Genomic DNA, 19,663 nt, shown 5'->3' with positions numbered 1-19,663 from the left:
CAACGTTTTCACTGATGAATGAAGGGAGCTTCCGTGGTGTGACAACGGAGCATGTAACCCACACACCACGCCAGTTGCAATGGGAAAATGTCTCTCCCATTTTAATTGCCGTTTCTTAAATCTCCACTGCTGCTGACCACCCAACAGTATTAATCGTTACACCACAATCGTTTGGCAAGGTTGTATGTGGGTGGGATAAAGTGTGGGTACGTCCACCTCGTCCAATATTTGGTCAGCGTAGAAGAGGAGACAATACGCAATAGAACTGCGTGTAATTACGGCTATTTCGCCAGCGGTGAAGTGAGCGAATAAATAATTTTAGGATTGCACTTTTAACTGAGAAATTATGTACTTAGGCCGCTGTGCAGATTGTATGTTTCCACTTACCAATAAATGCAATCGCTAACATTCCACTGTAATCGATTCTAACGATTTCGATTTAAAGCTTTCGTGACTGCAGGGATTCATCTTCTTGGTTCTTTCGGTAAAGTCACGTAGAAGGGAAGTAATAAAATAATAAAAATAAAACATAATAAAATAATTCTCACGACGTTTCGGCCACAACGCAAGCAGCCGTCCTCAGGTGAAGAACAAGTCTGTCGATAAGACAGAGTCTAAATGACACGTCTTAGGCTTGGAGTGTCTATTTAAGCTGTGAGGGAGGAGGAAAAGAGCCTTGACAAAAGAATTTGCATTTGAAGAGGAACTTAGCATATTTATGGGAAATGCAGGAATGCGAATAGTGCTAATTGTGAAATGCGTGGGAGGTGGGCGGGGGGTTTTCAAAGTCATATTATGCCCATGCATTATGCAGGATTAGCAGCATCAAAGGAAGGGGGCAGGGGCAGCACCAACAAAGGGAAGGAATGTGAATAGTATGCAGCTGCAGCAACCAAACAACCACGTAAAAAACTAAAGTATAAACTTCATAGTATCATCAGTATACTAAAAATACTCTCCAATAAGCTGAGCTACTAACAGTAAGTAATACATTACAATTCTATGTCGCAAAAAATATAATATGCTTCCAGCTAAACTTTTTTTCCCTTACATCAAACAGGTCTGCCCCGTACTATATGCTGCCATAGACAAACCCAACATTAAATTATATACTGTATTACTATACACCACCCTATACCTTATACATTGTTATATTACACTATGTATTATTCTACCCACCCTAATGTATATCACACTGCTATATATCACCATACAATTACGATACTATATATTACTTTGTACATTTTATTAAGCATATAAATGTTATACTGTTTGTTATTATACACTGTACCATTGACCGTCGTGTGAAAGATACTAAGAAGGCAGCAACGAAATATGAGAATGGGAGAGTAGCAGAGCAAAGAATCCATTCCCTGCGGAGAATACAATGCCAGTGAGTGGAACGCGGTCTGAGAGTCACCGTAAACGTGAACACAATCAGTTAAGATCCGAAATGGTTTATTACGTCCTTCCAATGATTGCTAAGCCAGAATCCATTTTCTCGGTTGAAATTGTCTCTGTGTTTGTATATGTGGATCGCCTCATGAACGAATCTCTCATGATAGCCAGATGGCTTGCAGAGAACCTCTGTCTTGGAGAAGTCAATGTCATGTGAGCCCACTGAATTGTAACAGTGATCTGCCACGGCTGAGGTGTTTGTCCTACCGTGTTTCAGGTCTGCTTTATGTTCACGGATGCGGTCCGAGACATGTCGTTTGGTTTCTCCAATGTAACTGCTACCACAGAGGCAACTTAGTTTGTAGACGCCAGGGTACTGTATGTCTGGAACCACATCTTTTACAGACGGGACCAGATCACGGATTTTATGTACTGTGTTGAATCGGACCTGGATCTTGTGTTTAATCAGGATTTTGGAGATCTTTTTTGTGACCCCAGCAATGTAGGTAAGGTGATGGTCTTGAAAGGCTCCTCAACAGGATCCTTCTTGATGGTTGGAGTGATGGCCTTGCGGATTGTGTAGTCGGAGTAACCATTAGCCTTAAGAGCTTGGCGTACGTGTTTTAGTTCACTGGCAATGTGTTCCTGGTCGGAAATGCATTGGGCTCTATGGTATAGAGTCTTGATGAGGGAATTTTTTTGGGATGGATGGTGGTGGGAATCCGGTTTTAGGTAAGCATCCATATGGGTGGCTTTCCTGTAGACAGAGTGGCTCATTGAACCATCTGGTCTCCTTTTAATTAGGACATCCAAAAAGGGTAGCTTGCCATCTTTTTCGACTTCCATGGTGAATCTGATGGCTGGGTGTATGGAATTGATGTGGACGAGAAATTGGTCTAGAGCAGGCCGGCCATGTGGCCAGATGACAAAGGTGTCGTCTACGTACCTCTTCCATAAGGTCGGGCGTAGAGTGGCAGTCTGGATGGCGTCAGTCTCAAATTTCTCCATGAAGATGTTGGCTACAACCGGAGATAGGGGGGAGCCCATTGGGGTGCCCTCAGTTTGCTTGTAGAAAGTTCCATTCCAGGTGAAGTATGTATTGGTTAAGCAGTGTCCCACCAGGGGGGGTACCCCAGCATTCAGTCCTTGATGAACCAAGTCTTCAATGATTGCGATGGTGTCAGGTACAGGAACTTGGGTGAATAAGGAAACCGCATCAAAACTGACAAGCAGGTCGTCTGGGGACAGGGCAATCCCCTTGATTGTCGATACCAGGTCAGTAGAGTTTAGTACCGCAGAGGTGGTTTTTCCAGTGAAAGGCCGTAGGATTTCAGACAAAAAAACGAGCCAATTTATAGGTGGGGGAGTTGATAGTAGAGACAATGGGACGAAGAGGTGTATCTTCTTTATGTATCTTTGGCAAGCCGTATAATCTTGGTGGCCTGGCTGCAGAAGGTTTCAACGAGAACTGTTTGGTCTGATCAATTAATGCAGTTGAATCAGACATTATTTTCTTGGTTTTAGAGACGAGGCTGTTGGTGGGGTCTCTTTTTATTTTTGTATAGCTGCCATCGTTGAGTAGTTCTTGGATTTTGTTGTTGTATTCTGTATTGTCCATGATGACAGTGGCATTGCCTTGGTCGGCTGAGAGGATGAATCCTTGCAGTCACGAAAGCTTCAAATCTAGAATCGGCGTAAGTAGGTTAAACGTTTTATAAGGGCACCACGGGGTGACCAGCCCCTCCCCACTCAGGACGTTTCGGAGGCAACACAAGCTTCCGTCTTCAGGTGGAACTGTCACAGTACGATTGCTGTATCAAGTAAAGAGAAATTCCAAGAGACCCGACCTTGTATATATACTGGTTGAGGGGGGAGGAGCCAGGGTAGGCCCCTGGATTGGAGTTTTTTTTATTATGATAAGGTTGGTGCGGCTGAGGCTGCTGCTAGGACTGAGCCTTTGTTATGTAGACTGGTTGAGCTGGCAGGTGCCAGAGTTGTTAAGGTGCGGCTGCTGCTAATGGGACTGAGCCTTTGTTATGTAGATGGTAGAAGCAGAAAAGCAGGTCAGGAAGAAACAGCCCCTTGCTATGTTGCTGAGTGGGTAAAACTTAAAGCAGGAAACCAGTGTGTGAAAAAAATTAACCCGTAAAAACAAAGTTTTTCACTATAAATCCTTTATATGCGTGGCGGCTAGAGTCCTCTCGTCCTCTGGCTTGAGATGGCTGCCACCTATGGGTCAGATGATTGCCTGCCACCATTAAGCAATCGGTAATTAAATATTATTTATTTTTTCCTAAAAAGTGTAAAATTTTGGAAAAAAATGTTCATGAAAATAAATGGTCACGCACAACGAGTCTGTGTGCAAAATGTCAGCTCGATTGGATCATGGGAAGTGGGTTAAAAAACGACCGAAAGATTTGCACGGTCGTAAGCACGCAAGCAAGTGAACTTAATATAAAGGATTTAAAAAGAAGCTAAACATGATAAAACAAAACTAGCTGTCTATCAGTAAACTGTACGGTAACTAAAGAATAGTGCCTGTCAAATAAGATGGTCCAAATATTGGTAGTTAAATATTTTTTGCATGGTTAATAACATCTTTCCAATGATTACTCAGTTTGTACCCATCATCACGGTTGAAATTATGTCTGTGTTTGTATATTTGGATGGCTTTGTGTACAAACCTTTGATGGTAGCCAGGAGGTTTGCAGAGTACCTTGGTCTCGGAAAAGACAATCTCATGAAAGCCCACAGCGTTGTAGCAATGATCGGCAATGGCGGAAGAATCAGTTTTGCCGTGTTTCATATCTGACTTGTGCTCGCGGACACGATCAGAGATATGACGTTTCGTTTCTCCAATGTAACAATCACCACAGCTGCAACTCAGTTTGTAGACTCCAGGGTATTGTAAGTCAGGAATGACATCTTTCACAGATGGAATTAGATCACGGATTTTATGTACTGTACTGAATCGGACTTGGATCTTATGTTTGTTTAGAATTTTGGAGATCTTTTTGGTCACGCCTGCTATATATGGCAACGTGATAGTTTTGATCGGAGTTTCAAGTGGCTGTTTCTGTATGGTGGGAGAAACAGCTTGGCGGATGGTGCGGTCAGAGTATCCATTCATCCTGAGGGCCCGATGTACATGTCTTAAATCACTGGCCAGGTGGTGTTGGTCAGAAATGCCATGAGCTCTGTGGTATAGCGTTTTGATGAGAGAATTATTTTGAGTTGGGTGGTGGTGGGAATCAGGTTTCAAGTAGGAATCTGTGTGGGTGGCTTTCCTGTAGACAGAATGTCCCAAGGATCCGTCAGGTCTCCTCTCAAACAGAATATCTAAGAATGGTAGTTTGCCATCTTTCTCCACTTCCATGGTGAATCTGATGGATGGGTGTCTGGAATTGATGTGTAATTTGTGTACTAAAATTGTAAATGTTGTGAATTTACTCTCGAACACACCGGTGGGCTAAAGTATGAACTATTTGGCGAGTTTTCTTGTTCACGTGACAAACTTTACTGGTTGTTGATGGCTACGGCACACGCGATCTAACCCCAAAAAAAACATTTATTTAGAATATTACGTGCCTATAATCATTGGACTAGAAATAACCTGGACCGTCGTCTTTTCATTTGCATTTCTCTTGTTAAATAACAGCTTTGGCGAATAGAAGCTTCCTTTTCAGCTGTGACAACCAAAGCGAGTTAAAATTTTGATTCTTTCGGTAAAGTCACTTAGGTAGAAAATCAAATCAAATAGATCACGTTTCGGGCGCAACACAAGCGTCCACCTGATGACGGACGCTTGTGTTGCGCCCGAAACGTCGTGATCTGTTTAATTTTATTTTATACCTACGTGACTTTACCGAAAGAACCAAAGAATACAAAGCGAGTTTGTTGGAAATGATTGGAAGCACAGAGCCGAGCATTGGGTGATTGGGGGTTTTTGGGCGACGAGACCTCATCTTGATCCGTAGGCAGCACAATAAAAAAAAATTGAAGAGACGACGACCTCTGTTGGTGTGATTGTGATCTGAATAATTAAAAAGATGCCAAGCGACACCGTCTCCCCGACAAACTTCACTGCCCTTTGACAACATCGACAACGCAGAGGCGGCGTTCGCCGGCCGGTGAACGAAACGGTAACGAGGATGGGAGTTGTTGTAATATGTGACAACAACAACAAGAAATTCCACTCCAAAGTTTGTACTGCAGCATTATCTTAAATGTGTGGTGTGGGTGGTGAATAAGAAGGCCACCACTCCGTTGCGTAACTAAGCTGTGGGGTGGCGTTAATCCAGAGTAGCTTCGTTATAAAATAACCATCGCCTTCGTGATTTATCTTTTTTGTGTTTGACAGCGAGGGACAAGAGTTTTAGACATTTTAGAAATTGACAACTCAAGTGGCGTTTGCGTGACGGCGGCGGTGTTTTGTTAAGTAATTTGTGTGTGGGGTGATGTTACAAAGTCGGAGCTTCTTTTTTGATTTAAAGCTTTCGTGACTGCCGGGATTCATCTTCTTGGTTCTTTCGGTAATAAAAATATTTTTTATTATGTTTTATTTTTATTAATTCTCACAAAGAGAATTGTATTTTATTATATTTTATTTTTTATTAATAAAAATAATAAAAATGAAACATAATAAAATACAATTCTCTTTGTGAGAATTGTATTATATTATGTTCTATTTTTATTATTTCCCTTCTACGTGACTTTACCGAAAGAACCGACGAAGAACAAAGTCGGAGTTGTTTGACGCCACTGCATGGAGAAGCCGCACGGTGACAGCCCTCAACGCAAGCGTGTAAATGTTCGCTTCGCTTCGGTTTATAAATATCATTACACACTCACACACACAACACACAACTCTCTCTCGTTGCGTGGTGTACCAGCCGGACGACGAGTGTGCTCTTGTTAAAAGGTGAACGTTGTGTAAATAAAACGTAGAATGAGATGCGGGGTTTAAAGACCGCACGGGCACTGCGGTAATTCCGCACTGTACACGGGCTGGTCCAGATGTCTTGTGACCCCCCCCCCCCCCTTAAACTTAATATATTTCTTTTTTTAAAGTAGGGTTTATTTAAAATATGTATTATTATTAAGAAGAGGGGTGGACATTTTTAGGGGCGTCAATTCATTGGGGGGGGGGGTCACAAGACATGTGGACCACGCTCTTGTAAGCTGTACTGTATAGTAAACATTGGCTACATTGGTTACTGTTGTAGCGTTGCATGCGCTTGTAATGTAACACATATATACTTGTGCGAGTAATAATGTATTATTCTTCTTGTCGACCCATTGCTGGATGAGGGCCTCCGCACGCTGCGTCGGTCATGAGTGGTGGTGGTGGGGGGGTTTGACCATACTTCACCACGCCGGTCATCGATTCGGACATCGATGTCAGTGAGTTGACGGATACTGCACTGCTGATGAGTCCGCATACCGTGAAGAACCCGTACGGTCTAACCCCCCGTAGTCTTGTACAGGGAAATTTAGTTTTTGCAGTCGTTTCAATACGGACACAAAATAATGTAAAATTGCGTCTTGTGTTGTGTTTCACCCCTTGTGATGCAGGATGCACGTTGAGATGTATAAGGGGCACGGAGGGGGGGGGAGGTGTTGACCAATAAAGGTATATAATTAATAAGATAGGCAACTGATGAGTGATTGACAGGTTTATGATTCCGTGAAGCGTGCCGCGTGCGGGAGCGGTGGCGCAGTGGTTAGCGCACCCGTGGTCGTCGATTCGGGCTCGCGGCCACCAACAAAGCAGTGGCGATTTAGGCGATTTATCTGTGGACTTGGCCTTGAATTTCATAGTACCCCCGTGCGGTGTGTAAGCAATCGGCATATAGGGGGAGACAAAGGCGGACCGGTGCGTGGTGCTGGCCACACCAACCCATGTAATTGAGTGGGGTGTTGTTTTTAATCATGGCTCGGGTAGATAAGGCAATTTACCAAGCTAGACTTCGAAATAAGAAGGCCAAAATGCGTAGGTGCTGGGAGATAACGTGTGTCCTTGTTTGTAAAGCAGCGTTTGTTTTTTGTACAAGACAGAACTTTGGTCAATTCATCATCTCTGGATGAGGACCCCCTCCCTGTACGCCTACCCAATGAAGGTCGTGGAGGCCCACTTTGGCGTACAGCGCTTCACTAGGCAAGGTCGTTCTTTTTTTTCTGGTGACAAGAGTGGACTTGGCACCATACAACGACAGGACAATGGATTCTGCTGCACTGCGGCTCAGCTTCCTGCATGGAGGCCCCCTGCAGCAGGCGATTTAACATCCGCTTTGTTGAACGATGATGGTTCTAGTCCATACAAAGCACCCGTCCAGGCCCGCTTCGCTTCCTTCCCCATCACTTGACGTCGTCGTGCCCATATGTACAATGAGAAAAGAGACTCATTATTATAATCTTTACGCTTGTTAACTTGGAAAGTCTCACTGAATCTCGAGTCTCTTTCAAGAGGGTCCTGCCAAGTTTTCCAGGTGGGGGAGATGCTGCTGTGTGTAATCCAAATTGAGTACAGCATTGTACTCAATTGGAGTAATTCAATTGTATGTTTTTTTGGTGGTTGGGGTGAGATCTGATAACCCGGAGGCAACACGTGTACAAAGGTGTTAGAACGTACACGCTTCTTCCGATACAGGGTATCTGTGTCAACCTTCCACCCATATACTTTGTATGGAGTTCTCTTAGCAATATCATCTGGTGATACAGCAACATTTAACAAGTCTGCCTGCGATTATTACAGTATAATCACAACACATTGGGCAGATAGCCCTTAGGTGCCCACTGTACATTTCGTAATTTCTTTCCACTTTCCTCAGTCTTGTGCCATTATTCTCAAGTCGTGCCACATCTTTCTGGCACCAATTTATTTACGTCGTTGTTAAGCCATTGTCTGTTATGTATTCCTCTTTTTACGGTTCCTTCCATTTTTATGAACAACATACTTTTAATTTTCATGTTGTCCATCTTAAATGTGTCAAATAGTGCCACTTTCCTTCTCATCACTGCCTGCATCAGGTTGTCTTCTGTGTGTAACCTTTTTATTACTTCTACGTTGTTCACTCCGTGGGTCCAGTTTAGATGCAGTATCCTATAGCAATATATTTCTATTGCCAATATCATATCTCTATTAGTATTTTTCAATGTCCAAGTCTCGCAGGCATACAAAGCTGTACTGAATACGTATGTTCTTAAGATGTTCACTTTGATCTTGTAGCTGATTTGCTTGCTTCTCTCTCTGTTATTGAGTACTGCCATTACTCCTTTTGCCTTTGGGATCCTCGCTCATGTCTTCCGTGCAGTCATTGTCCCATGTCAGTAGACTTCTCAAGTATACAAATTCCTTTACATTCATCAATTTGCTGCCTTCTAGTATTACTTCCTTCTCAATGGCCTCCCTTCCGAACACCATCGTCTTTTCCACATTAATCCTAATTCCTGCATCCTTTCCTAACTTATTCAGCATATGAACACTTTCCATCAGTACTACGCAGCTTTCTTCCAATCAACCAAATTTGTCGTCCGCGAATCTCAGGTATTTTTTTTACAATATACCTAGAATATTTAAAGCAGTGTAGAGTTTACTTAAACGAATGCTGCTTGATAATATTGGTCTGGGAAACGATTAGGCTGATGGACAAAAAATATGGGGTTATTTATTTATATTTAGAGACGTGGAACAGTTTTTTTCTTATACTGTATTTGCTTGTGACAAGATGGGGCGCATTCCGGGTAATTTGGCCATAGGCATTTCCTCATATGTCAGGTAAAGCCATGGACGTCATGGATCATCAGCTTATTTATGCTGATAGCATGGCCCCAAAAACATATCATTCCTACACTTATGAGTCTTAATTTAACCTTTTTTTATGCCCTAAATCATAAAAAAAATTATTTCCATCAACACAAGAATCGGGTCCTATGAATGTTGCATGTATCAGGCTATTAACAACTGATATATACCTAACATGTTTTGTCAATCTACTGCTGGAAGAGGGCCTTGCCACACAATCCAGATTGTGGAGTGTTTATGTATACTTCATTGCCATTATATATTTTTAAAGCAGGTGTCTTAAACTAAACTGATGTGGCATTTGCTGTCTATTGTTTATTGCGTTGCTGGGTGTGATTATTTATCTGTGTTTAAACGCAGTTGCTGGAGTGCCATGAAGCCGGTTTTCTCAGGGTGTGGCCACTTTCAGAAGTAATGGCATCTCCCCGGCAACCCGTTGACGGGCCCTCTGTGTTGGCAACACCGATGGACTCTGGTCACCTGCATGTTTACTAATTGCAGAGGAACTCTTGCCTACATAGCTTCACAACTCAAAAAGGTAAGCGTTTATCATATCACAATGTACCTCCACTTGTATGTTTTAATGCATTATTTCAGATTAGTGCAAAACTACGTGTGCCTGGTGAGCTGAGTTAGATTCCCGGCCATGAGATATAAAGGAAAGATGTAAAATGTTAGGCCGAGACGACCATCCCTGCATATTCGTGGACAGAAAAGCATTGTTGGGTAATATTTTCCCTAACCTGAAACGCTTAACCCGAAATCCTAACCCTAATTCTATTGTCTAACCCTACGTGAAAGCTGAAGTAGCATTTTCCATTTATATTTTATCAACTTAAAACAGAGGAATTGAAAAGGACCACTAATGGGTAAGCGCAAACCAAGGATAGTGTGATTGGATGAATATCTGGCATGTCATTAGATCGAAATATCAGTCGTGTCAGAAACTCACTTTCCTCACATATGCAGCAACAGTAATCACTTCTAAACATATATGAAATATATGAAACACTTTATATGTGCGTTGATGTTGGCAAGTAGTGTAGACTTAATGTTCCTTCTAAAAGGAAAGCCGTATATGTTAATGTTTGCAGTGCTTGCTTTTTCTTTTTACATTTGCCCACTAACGGTTGGCACTCAATTTCAGAACTGAGGCGAGGATTCAAGTAAAAAAACGACAGTGAGTTGGCATCTCTTCCTCCGTGGAAAAACTCGCAAGTCCTCGGTCACGATGGCCACCGTAATCGGGGAACAGATTGGCCGTGCCTACATCAACTTGGCTCGCCTGCCGAGCGTGCTGGCAGCACTAGCCAACCGCCCTATGTCCTCGTCACCTTCGTCTCCCACCATCTCGTCAGTGTGCCGCACTTTCCGAGAAGTGCCCGTCGTCTTCCACGAGAAGTACATCACGTCTGGCTACCGGCCGCCGGGCCAGCCGTGGCGCTTCTACGCACTGAGCCTTTTTGCTCGGCACAACGAGATCGCCAACGTGTGGACGCATCTCTTGGGCACGCTCCTTGTGCTGGCCCGCATTGGCAAGATCCCTGAGTTGGCCGCCACCCGCGCAGACATCGCGTCGTGGCCTTTCTTTCTCTTGGCACTTTCTGGAGCGGCCTACATGGCGCTGAGCACGGTGGCGCACCTCTTCCACTCGCGCTCCGAGTTGGCGCACTACGGCTTCTTCTTCCTCGACTACGTGGGCGTGGCGCTGTACCAGTATGGCAGTGCTGTGGGACACTACTTCTACTGCGCTGGACCCGGTGGCTTTGCGTTCCTCCGCGACGATGTCTACCTGCCAACTACCTGGATGCTCGCGTGGCTCTCCTGTGCTGGGTGTTGCTTCGCCAACCTGTGCTTCCGAATGCCCCACTCACTCGGGCGCAAGCTTTTTAAGGTGTTTCTTTGTAGGTTTTTGCAATTGTGCTGTAGATGTGTTTTTGGGTTGTACCGCATGTTCTTTGGCATGGTATTTCACTCTCACTTGCAGGGGGAGCTACTTCAGAAACTTTTCAATTCATTTCCTTTTCAATTCAGTTCCTGAAGAAGCTCCCAGCACATGGAGAGATTATACCGAAAAACATATGGCACAACCTGAAAACACATGGGAGATATTTTATGTGTTAGTGGAGTTTGATCCTAGATGTGCAGTTTACATATTGTTATTAAAGCTTCGCATATACAGCGAGTGTAATAGCTGCAACCACCATCGCCAATCATTCCACAACTAATCACGTGTAATTAGTTAATCATGTTAAGTGTGGTCATGGAGCCCAAAGTACTAGAGCATTAACAAATATTTATGGATATAGTTACACTATTTTGTTCAACATCATTGTGTTTATAACAAGATTTAAAAACAATGGAGAATGAGAATGGCGATGGTGTTTTTCTCTATGGTGTGCGCAGGTGCTACCGTGTGCTGTGGCGTATGTGGTGGTCATCTCGCCCATCGCTCACCGTCTCGTCACATCAAGCCCAAACCACGATCCTGCATTCCTCTTCCACGTAGCTCAGGTGCAAGCTCAGGGCATCATCACATGAGCCTTCCACTTCTCCTTCATCAGCACCATCACCGTCACAGATTATCATCATCACCGTCATTGTGTGTGTGTATTCTAAGGTGTGGAGAGTAGTAGAGATGTGGCACGGTGGTTAGCGCAGGGATCAGTAACCAAATAACAAGATAATATTTTTTTTGAATTCGGTACAAAATTAAATATTTCAAGAGCCGCAATGCATGTGAATACGTACATACATTACGTAACGAAACAGTCTGTAAAGCACCGCATGCGGCTCCGTAGCTGCAGGTTGCCGATCCCTGGGTTAGCGCAACACTACACTACGAACCTTGTAACCCTTGGTTCAATTCCCAGCCACGGCTAAACATCAGTGGCAAATGCATCCGGACCAGCCTGAGCCTACCGAAAGTCGACCCAGTCTTAAATGAGCACCTGGTGTAGCGTATAAACATAAGCACTGGGGAGACAGATGGGCAGGCATGGTACTGGTGGCCAAAACCACCTCCTCTTGTACCATACAAACATTAATGAATATGTGCTTGCTAACAGCAATTGGCCTTGCAGGCTATGAATGCTATACACAGCAGGGGATCTTTGTCTTTTGTGTCCCTAGGTGGCCTTCTTTCTGCTGTCGGCTGTATTCTTCACATTTCCACTACCAGAGCAGCTAAATCCGGGCTGCTTCAACGTGCTGGGGCACAGCCACCAGATCTTCCACGTGCTGCTGTCCTTGTGCACGATCACGCAGATCGAGGCTGTTCACTTGGATTTTTTAAAGCGTCACAATGGAAGGAATCACTCCGACGTTGAGGTGAGATTTATATTTATTTTCATTATCATGCATCTTGCACAAAAACAATTCATGATGGTTAATTTATCACTGTGTGTCAACTGAACCAATATATCAATAAGTCCCACACCTGATCATCTCGGATCTTCTTTAAAAACGGAAAGAAACACAAATTACGTTTAAGAACAATGCTCAGGTCCCCACAGACATTTTTTTGCTGATATTGCGATAGCATCTATATGTAGTGGTGGTGTTGACGTGCGCCGACAGTGATGGATCACGGGGCGGCACGGGGTGCGGGGTTGGGCACGCGTTGGGGGCGTGGTGTGGACGCGCGCGCCGGGAGTGAGAGATCACGGGGCGGTGTGAGTGGTGAGGCGCGCTGACACTGTGGGAAAACAGGATCGTAGCCAGCGCCCGGTGATTGGTCAAATGGGATGAGTGCTCTCAGCGACGTCCGCAGGGAGTGTATAAAGGGTGACACGCGAGAGCACTCGAGGTTGTTGTTAACCAGTTGAAGATCGAAGACGGAGGGAAGAGGTAGTGCCCTGAGACCCCTAGTCCCGCTGTCCTTGTTGGGACCGGGGCCCTGTGTGGCTCGGAGGCGAGACTGTGGGACCCGTGGTCCGACGCCCATGTGGGTCGGGACTGTGGGACCCAGGGTCGAGAGGAACACCCCGGCTGGGTGTGTTCCGAGAGGCTACGGGGCGTAAGAGCCCGTGTTCGAGTAGCTCAGTGGGTGTTAGTCACCCGAGTAGCTAAGTGGGTGTTGGTCACCCGAGTAGCTCAGTGGGTGTTAGTCACCCGAGTAGCTAAGTGGGTGTTGGTCACCCGGGCAGCTCAGTGGGTGTTAGTCACCCGAGTAGCTGAGTGGGTGTTGGTCACCCGAGTAACTAAGTGGGTGTTAGTCACCCGAGTAACCAAGTGGGTGTTAGTCACCCGAGTAACCAAGTGGGTGTTAGTCACCCGAGTAACCAAGTGGGTGTTAGTCACCCGAGATACTACAGTGGGTGTTAGTCACCTGTGAAACGAAGTTGGTGAAATAAAGAGTGTGCTACCCGTGAAGTCGTCTCCCGCCGAGTTACTACATTACATATACAACAACCCTTGATGAAACTCGTATTTTAAATCACCATGAACCTTTAAAAAATAACTAAATCATTGAAAACGTTCATAATGACTCATTTTAACCCGATAACTTCAGAGATGTATTCTGAGATTTAATGGCAAACTCAGAACAAAATGTGTAAACCCAATTTTATTTGACTTTTTGAATGTCTGAAAGGTCTCAAGTTATTAGAGCCACAATACAGTTTGGGTTTCTGAAAAGATGGTATCATACAGCTCAATTTCTAAAATAAGACCTTTAGAAATGGTCACGGAATAAAAATTGTGAAAAGTGCACTAATCTTTTAAGAGCTAACTCGGTAATGTAGAGTCAACAAACATTACCAAATTTCGTTCTCAAGCATATTTTTCGTGTTATGAAGTAACTAAACGTTTCGAAGGTATTGTGCAGTGGAGACCACGTTTTTATAATATCCTCATATGACACTGGACCTAATTTATCTACACCACATTGACATTTACAAGTGGTGAACTTGTGTATTTTTAAAGGGTTTTACAGTCTTGTTTGTGTACACAATAACTGGCTCTTTATACACTTTTCTTTTATTCTCATTACTTCCTCTGCGCACTGGCATTCATTGGCTTGAAGTAATAAACTATATAACAACCTCATTAATGACAGTTGACTCGCCAAGATTATTTTACAATTTAGTTTTCACAGGCCATTAGTTTGTAGAGCTGCGTAAAACATGTATTAAATAGTTCAGGATTTGGTTTACTTGGAGAAATAAAATACATCAATTTGGGAACGTTTACACATCAATATTCCTGTATATTATCGGGTGATGCGAATTATGCAATGAAGTGAAATTTACTATTTTCATGAAAACTATTTTGAATATGATTGGGACCGACAAATACAACCTCTGGTGATGGATTACATTCCTCTCTCAAACCAGTTGAATCGGTTTCTTTCACTATCTTCTTTACTACACAATGCCCATGAATCAATGTAGAATCTTACAGAGCCTGTGCTTCAATATTTACTGGTATTGACCTCGGGCAATGACATCATTCTAGCCCCCTCCCAAAAAAACCAACACACACACTGAAGGACTCCCACGTTTCAATAAAGCATCTTTTGAAGCACCTGCCATATCATGCACCATTGTCTCGTATCACAACAACAGGGACATTATAATTAACCGTTGAGAGTTGGTGTTTTCCTCATTCCCCAGGTGAGGTGGGCTCTGATGTCCTTTGGAGCGCTGGCTGGACTCAGCGTATCCACTGCTGCACTGTGCACTTTACAGATGAGGAAGCAGCTTGCCAATAAGGACAAGTAGGGAGCTTGCTGTCTTGTCCTGAGGCTCACAGATGTTTCAACAGCTTAAGATTTGCACGATCAGGCCATGAAGGTACTTGCCCCCACGATGCTCTGCGGGGCATGTGCAGTTACAAGTGCGTATGTATGTGAGGGGGTTAATGGGTGAGCATATATACAGCTAGGGCTGCGATTTTGGCACGTAGTTCATAGTGGTCACGGATATTGTGAATTTGAATATAAAGCCCACAGGATTTTGTGAAATTTCTGTCATTTTTCTTTTGCACCTCGAACGTAAATTCTGCTAAACATTACAATGCCAAAATCGTAACCTTATGTATAACACCTTAGTAAGCGCGCAGTACATTGGTGAATGCATGCATGTTCTTTCAATGAGCGGAGGTTTGCACCTCATGCAACATGCATGGGTTCTTGTCTCTGACACGAGAGAGTAATTGAAAAAAACACTCAGCGAGTGTATCTCGAGAATGTATGCATGTTGAACTTCTTTCGCACCGTACGTAGTCAACCGTGATAATGCACGTGGAAGGACAACAAAAAGAAATATGGTAAGAATGTGCTGGGTAAGTCTGTATTAGTGTACTGTGTATGTGTTGTACATTGTGTCTTCAATACTGGGCGAGTTCCCGTTATTTCCATGAAGACCAAACTTTAGCCAAATTTACAGCTTATGTTGTTTACGTTGCTCGATGTAAAATGATTTACATTGGAAAAGAAATATGAGGAAAGGTAAGAAGAGTACACCACTGAAACAATGCAAAAAAAATCCCAGGTGAATTAGCGGAAGTCGTTATCCAATTCCAGAGTAGTTGCTGTACGGTGCTCGGCTAAGACTGCAACTGGCGGACAACGTTCCAGCGCAGCGTGGAGACGCAGTGAACAATAAGTCATCGCTTTGCACGATGATCAATTCTTCTTAACGTTTGGAGCACGGTTTTCCATTTTTCGTCGAATTAAAATATATTTAGAGGCACCCCATAAAACACCATTATATGCAGGATATTGCATATTCACCCGTGTTATTTCCATGAAACACTAACACGGTAGAGTACTATGTAGTAAGACAGCCATTGTACTGGCATTTGCTTGTGAGATTGAGAGAGTGTGAATTAATGAGCGTGAACCTGTGGAATTGTGGGATTTATTTGTGAGCGAAAAGCTATTGTGTGTGTGATATATTGCAGACTGGATAGTGATGTGTGGTTGTCATTACTCTAGTGAGAAATTGGTAGTGTGTGCGTGCATGCATGTGAAATTAACACGAATGCAGTGTGCTATGTTAAGTAGTAGCAAATGACCCACACGTATCCGTGTTGGTTCATAGGTGAATGCGTGTAACTAGTAGCCTATAAAGGATAGCTTGAAAAATGTGTAAGCTGGTAACTGAATGCACGCTTTTGTAGGATAATGGTGAGCCAGTAAGAATGTGCTGTGGATGGGAAAGTTATTGTGCACGTGTAACGTGACACATCCACACAGAAACGACGCTATCTTGAATGTACGTGCGAAGTTATTGAAGGAGTGCGCACTGGTACATACATGTTTTGTGTTTCTGCATGTGATTTCACGAGCTTGAACGTGGTGAGAATGGGACGGGACATATTAGTGAGGTCGAGGGCATAGCGTGTGTGTGTGTGTGTTACCCAGTGGAAAGTAGTGTGCGATTGTCATGTGCATTGACGCGCATACGCTAACAATTTCTGTATTGAGTGGGTGGCTTTACGGAAGGCATATTGCACAGGTGTGTGTATGGGCCGTTGGTGGAGAGTGTGTTACACATGCCATTAAGTGGGCCATCGGTACACTTCACAGTTAATAACACTGACGAGTGTTAACAAAATTAACATTTTATTAAGCAATTATTTTGCATGTGTTGGCTGCATGCGCAAATGTATTAATGATGCAACTTAACCTAAAAGGAATTTGAGGAAGCATTTTGAATAGAGTGCACTATTAGCAACGTTGTTACTACAGATTTATAGAGTTATAACTATACTGTATACGTACAGTACTCTTGGTGTGCACATATATTTATATACAGTGTATACTCTTAATGTGCAATATACAGCAGTGGTCCTCAACCTCATCTTGTTGGACTTGGGACCTCTTTAAACCACTACTGAAATGCCACTGAACCTGTTAACCTGTATTTATAACCAAAGCAATTAATTAGACACCATATATGAGAGTGGTGTAGAAGCACAGATAAAAGGAAATCACCACCTACTTCATTGTAACACCGCTTCCAGCTATGCCAGTGAAATTTGTTTTGCACTATCTTCCGCAGAAGAATCGTCACCCAAAATACCCTTCTATGACAGTATTGTACGCCACGCGCCTTGCTGTTATAGGGTGGTGTCAATGACGAAGGTGGTGAGTTGCTCTGACAGTTGCATCGTTGGTTAGGGTTAGGGATTAGTATAGTTGCTGGTGTATAGATTAATTGCAACCTTCTTGTCACTTTTCATACCCCTGCAAGATCCATTGGTCTTTCAATGACCCTTAATGATACCTGCAGCCCCTTTAGGGGTCTATGGAATCCCCTTGGTATAGAGCAAAGTCCTTTATAGCATATGCAACTAATTTTAACCTATGACTATGTTAATATAAATTATAATAATAGCTTAATAGGTAAAGTTTAACGTGTTTTCCTTAACTGGAAAGGTCTGGCCTTGTTGCTGATAATTATCAGCCTTGATAAGAATTAATGGTCATACTCTTTGGTTCTTTCGGTAAAGTCACGTAGGTAGAAAAAACACACAAGCAATCGTCTTCAGGTGGGTCATTAATATTGGTTTCCCATTGTGTTTTTTTTATAGGAATAGGCTGACTTGTAAGCAGAACACCAGAGGTGTGTCAGTTTTACAAACAGATTTAGGAAGACGAACCCGTTTTATAATTTTCCTATTATAACACTTGTACACATTTTGTTAACGGAAATCACTGGAAAAAGATGTGAATATCAAAGACATATCAATGATCATAACCGAGCCATTGTTGACTATGACAATACATCTGAGTCGGTGGAAATTGATGCAATAATTTCTCTCGCAAACTCGAGGCCTAAAGACATTTGATCGGAAATAATAATATCCCGATGATAAGAATGGAGCAGCTTGACTTAAGAGTGGATGAACAAAGTACCAAAATGCATGCTAAATGGGGAGTCAAGGTAACAGTTGTGTCATTCAGAGCTGCATTAGAATGTTTACTGAACATCTTATTGGAAAAATGTAATGCTTAAATACAGAGACTCCTCTACTTAAGAACATTCGACCTTCGAATTTTCAGGTATATGGACAAACCTGTCCGTATGTCCAGTTGTCTGTTCGGAACGAGAGTCATAAGTTCAACCGCCGCGCAATAGATGGCGGTGGTGGAATCTACAGGAGATTATACAACTTTTAAAGTCATTCCCCGTGTTTAGTGTACATGCTGTACAATATGTTTGGATCGAGAGGAGTAAAGTTGGACTTATGAACAAATCGACTTACGAACATAACTCTGGAACCTAACTCGTTGGTAGGTAGAGGAGTCCCTGTATAGGCGATGTCATAATAACGAGATATGGAAATTAACTCTAGGAAATTATAGAAGAACGTAAGTGGGGCTCGAGATAAATACAGTACGTGCAAAGCGTGCTGAGCAGTAAAATGTTATCTGTCGGACAACTGGAAAACGCTTCATTTGGCAGTTTTTTAAATCACATTGGGATCAAAGCAATACAATTAAGAACATGGATGAGGGCAGGTTGGAGTGCTTTTTGGAAAAGAATAATGAAAAACAACATAGTGTTTATATACTCTTTGGTTCTTTCGGTAAAGTCACGTAGGTATGAAATAAAATATATCATGACGTCCGGCATCAGGTGCGTGATTTATTTTATTTTATACCTACGTGCCTTTACCGAAAGAACCAAAGAGTATGGATTCCTGCAGTCACGAAAGCTTCAAATCAACAGTGTTTGTCTAAAGAAGACGGGTTTTAATCGGTGTACTGTATATAACCTGCTATGGGCATTGACCAAAAGGAGCAAAAGCTGAAAAGTGCACAATGCATGGAGAGGTGTGCATGTTTGGGGTTACGTTGAAAGACAAAAAAGGAACGTGTAGATTAGAGAATATCTGCAAAGTTAAAGACATTTACTGTAAACAAAAACAAATGGGCTTGGCCCAGTGCATGGCTCCAGTCGGGATTGCTGGCCGGTGGTTGAGACTCAAGAGAACATTCTGGCTCATCACGTCTGCGCTGCTTGTCTTTAAAATGCAGCGTCGCGAGCCGGGACTTCATCCGTATGATTCACCTGAGTGGCGTTATAACCCATTACATTTGCACCCTTTAATAACTGGAAAGCAGTACACGTATATTAACGCCTTTCATTTACGTTATTCATTCATTTACGAGAGACGTAGTTACACTGGATTTTGTTTTACATTTTGTTGTGTTTCATTAACCATTTGAGATTATATCTTTTTTCTGCAGTGGAGAACTGGGAAACCATAACACATGGTCAGATAATTTCGTATTTCTATAAATGCAGTAGAATTAAAATGTGATAAAGATTTGAGTAAGTTGTGTCCAGGATTAGGGAGTTCGATGGTTAAGGTCAGTGGTTCCCAACCTTTCTGGAGCCGCGGAGCTGCGTCAGCTCTCAAAACGTCTTGCGAACCATCTTGCACCAATTAAAAATGTCTTAAAATTACTTCGATAAGCGTTGAAAAACGTTACTTGAGAAACCA

At 43.0% G+C, this 19,663-nt stretch overlaps 1 protein-coding gene across 1 annotated transcript; it reads left to right on the top strand.

Annotated features, from left to right (window-relative positions):
• The first annotated feature begins 6,547 nt into the window (after nucleotides 1-6,547).
• Nucleotides 6,548-17,461, top strand: LOC144726311 (membrane progestin receptor beta-like). Its single transcript, XM_078604907.1, has 6 exons — nucleotides 6,548-7,030; nucleotides 9,563-9,740; nucleotides 10,350-11,096; nucleotides 11,609-11,716; nucleotides 12,335-12,532; nucleotides 14,818-17,461. Exons 3-6 carry the CDS (start codon nucleotides 10,434-10,436, stop codon nucleotides 14,923-14,925), a joined length of 1,077 nt encoding a protein of 358 aa, XP_078461033.1. The 5' UTR covers nucleotides 6,548-7,030; nucleotides 9,563-9,740; nucleotides 10,350-10,433; the 3' UTR covers nucleotides 14,926-17,461.
• Nucleotides 17,462-19,663: the final 2,202 nt, after the last annotated feature.

The sequence above is a fragment of the Lampetra planeri genome, chromosome 23 (genome assembly GCF_965212315.1).
Source record: "Lampetra planeri chromosome 23, kcLamPlan1.2.h2, whole genome shotgun sequence".
Lineage (NCBI taxonomy): Eukaryota > Metazoa > Chordata > Hyperoartia > Petromyzontiformes > Petromyzontidae > Lampetra > Lampetra planeri.
This window is presented reverse-complemented; position numbering and strand designations above follow the sequence as displayed.

Bases quoted from the DNA above. Each gene is read 5' to 3' on its own strand.
- LOC144726311 (XM_078604907.1), top strand. From the start codon at position 10,434: ATGGCCACCGTAATCGGGGAACAGATTGGCCGTGCCTACATCAACTTG. The intron at 11,097-11,608 runs GTGTTTCTTTGT...TGGTGTGCGCAG, and splicing joins TCGGGCGCAAGCTTTTTAAG to GTGCTACCGTGTGCTGTGGC. The intron at 11,717-12,334 runs GTGCAAGCTCAG...TTGTGTCCCTAG, and splicing joins TCCTCTTCCACGTAGCTCAG to GTGGCCTTCTTTCTGCTGTC.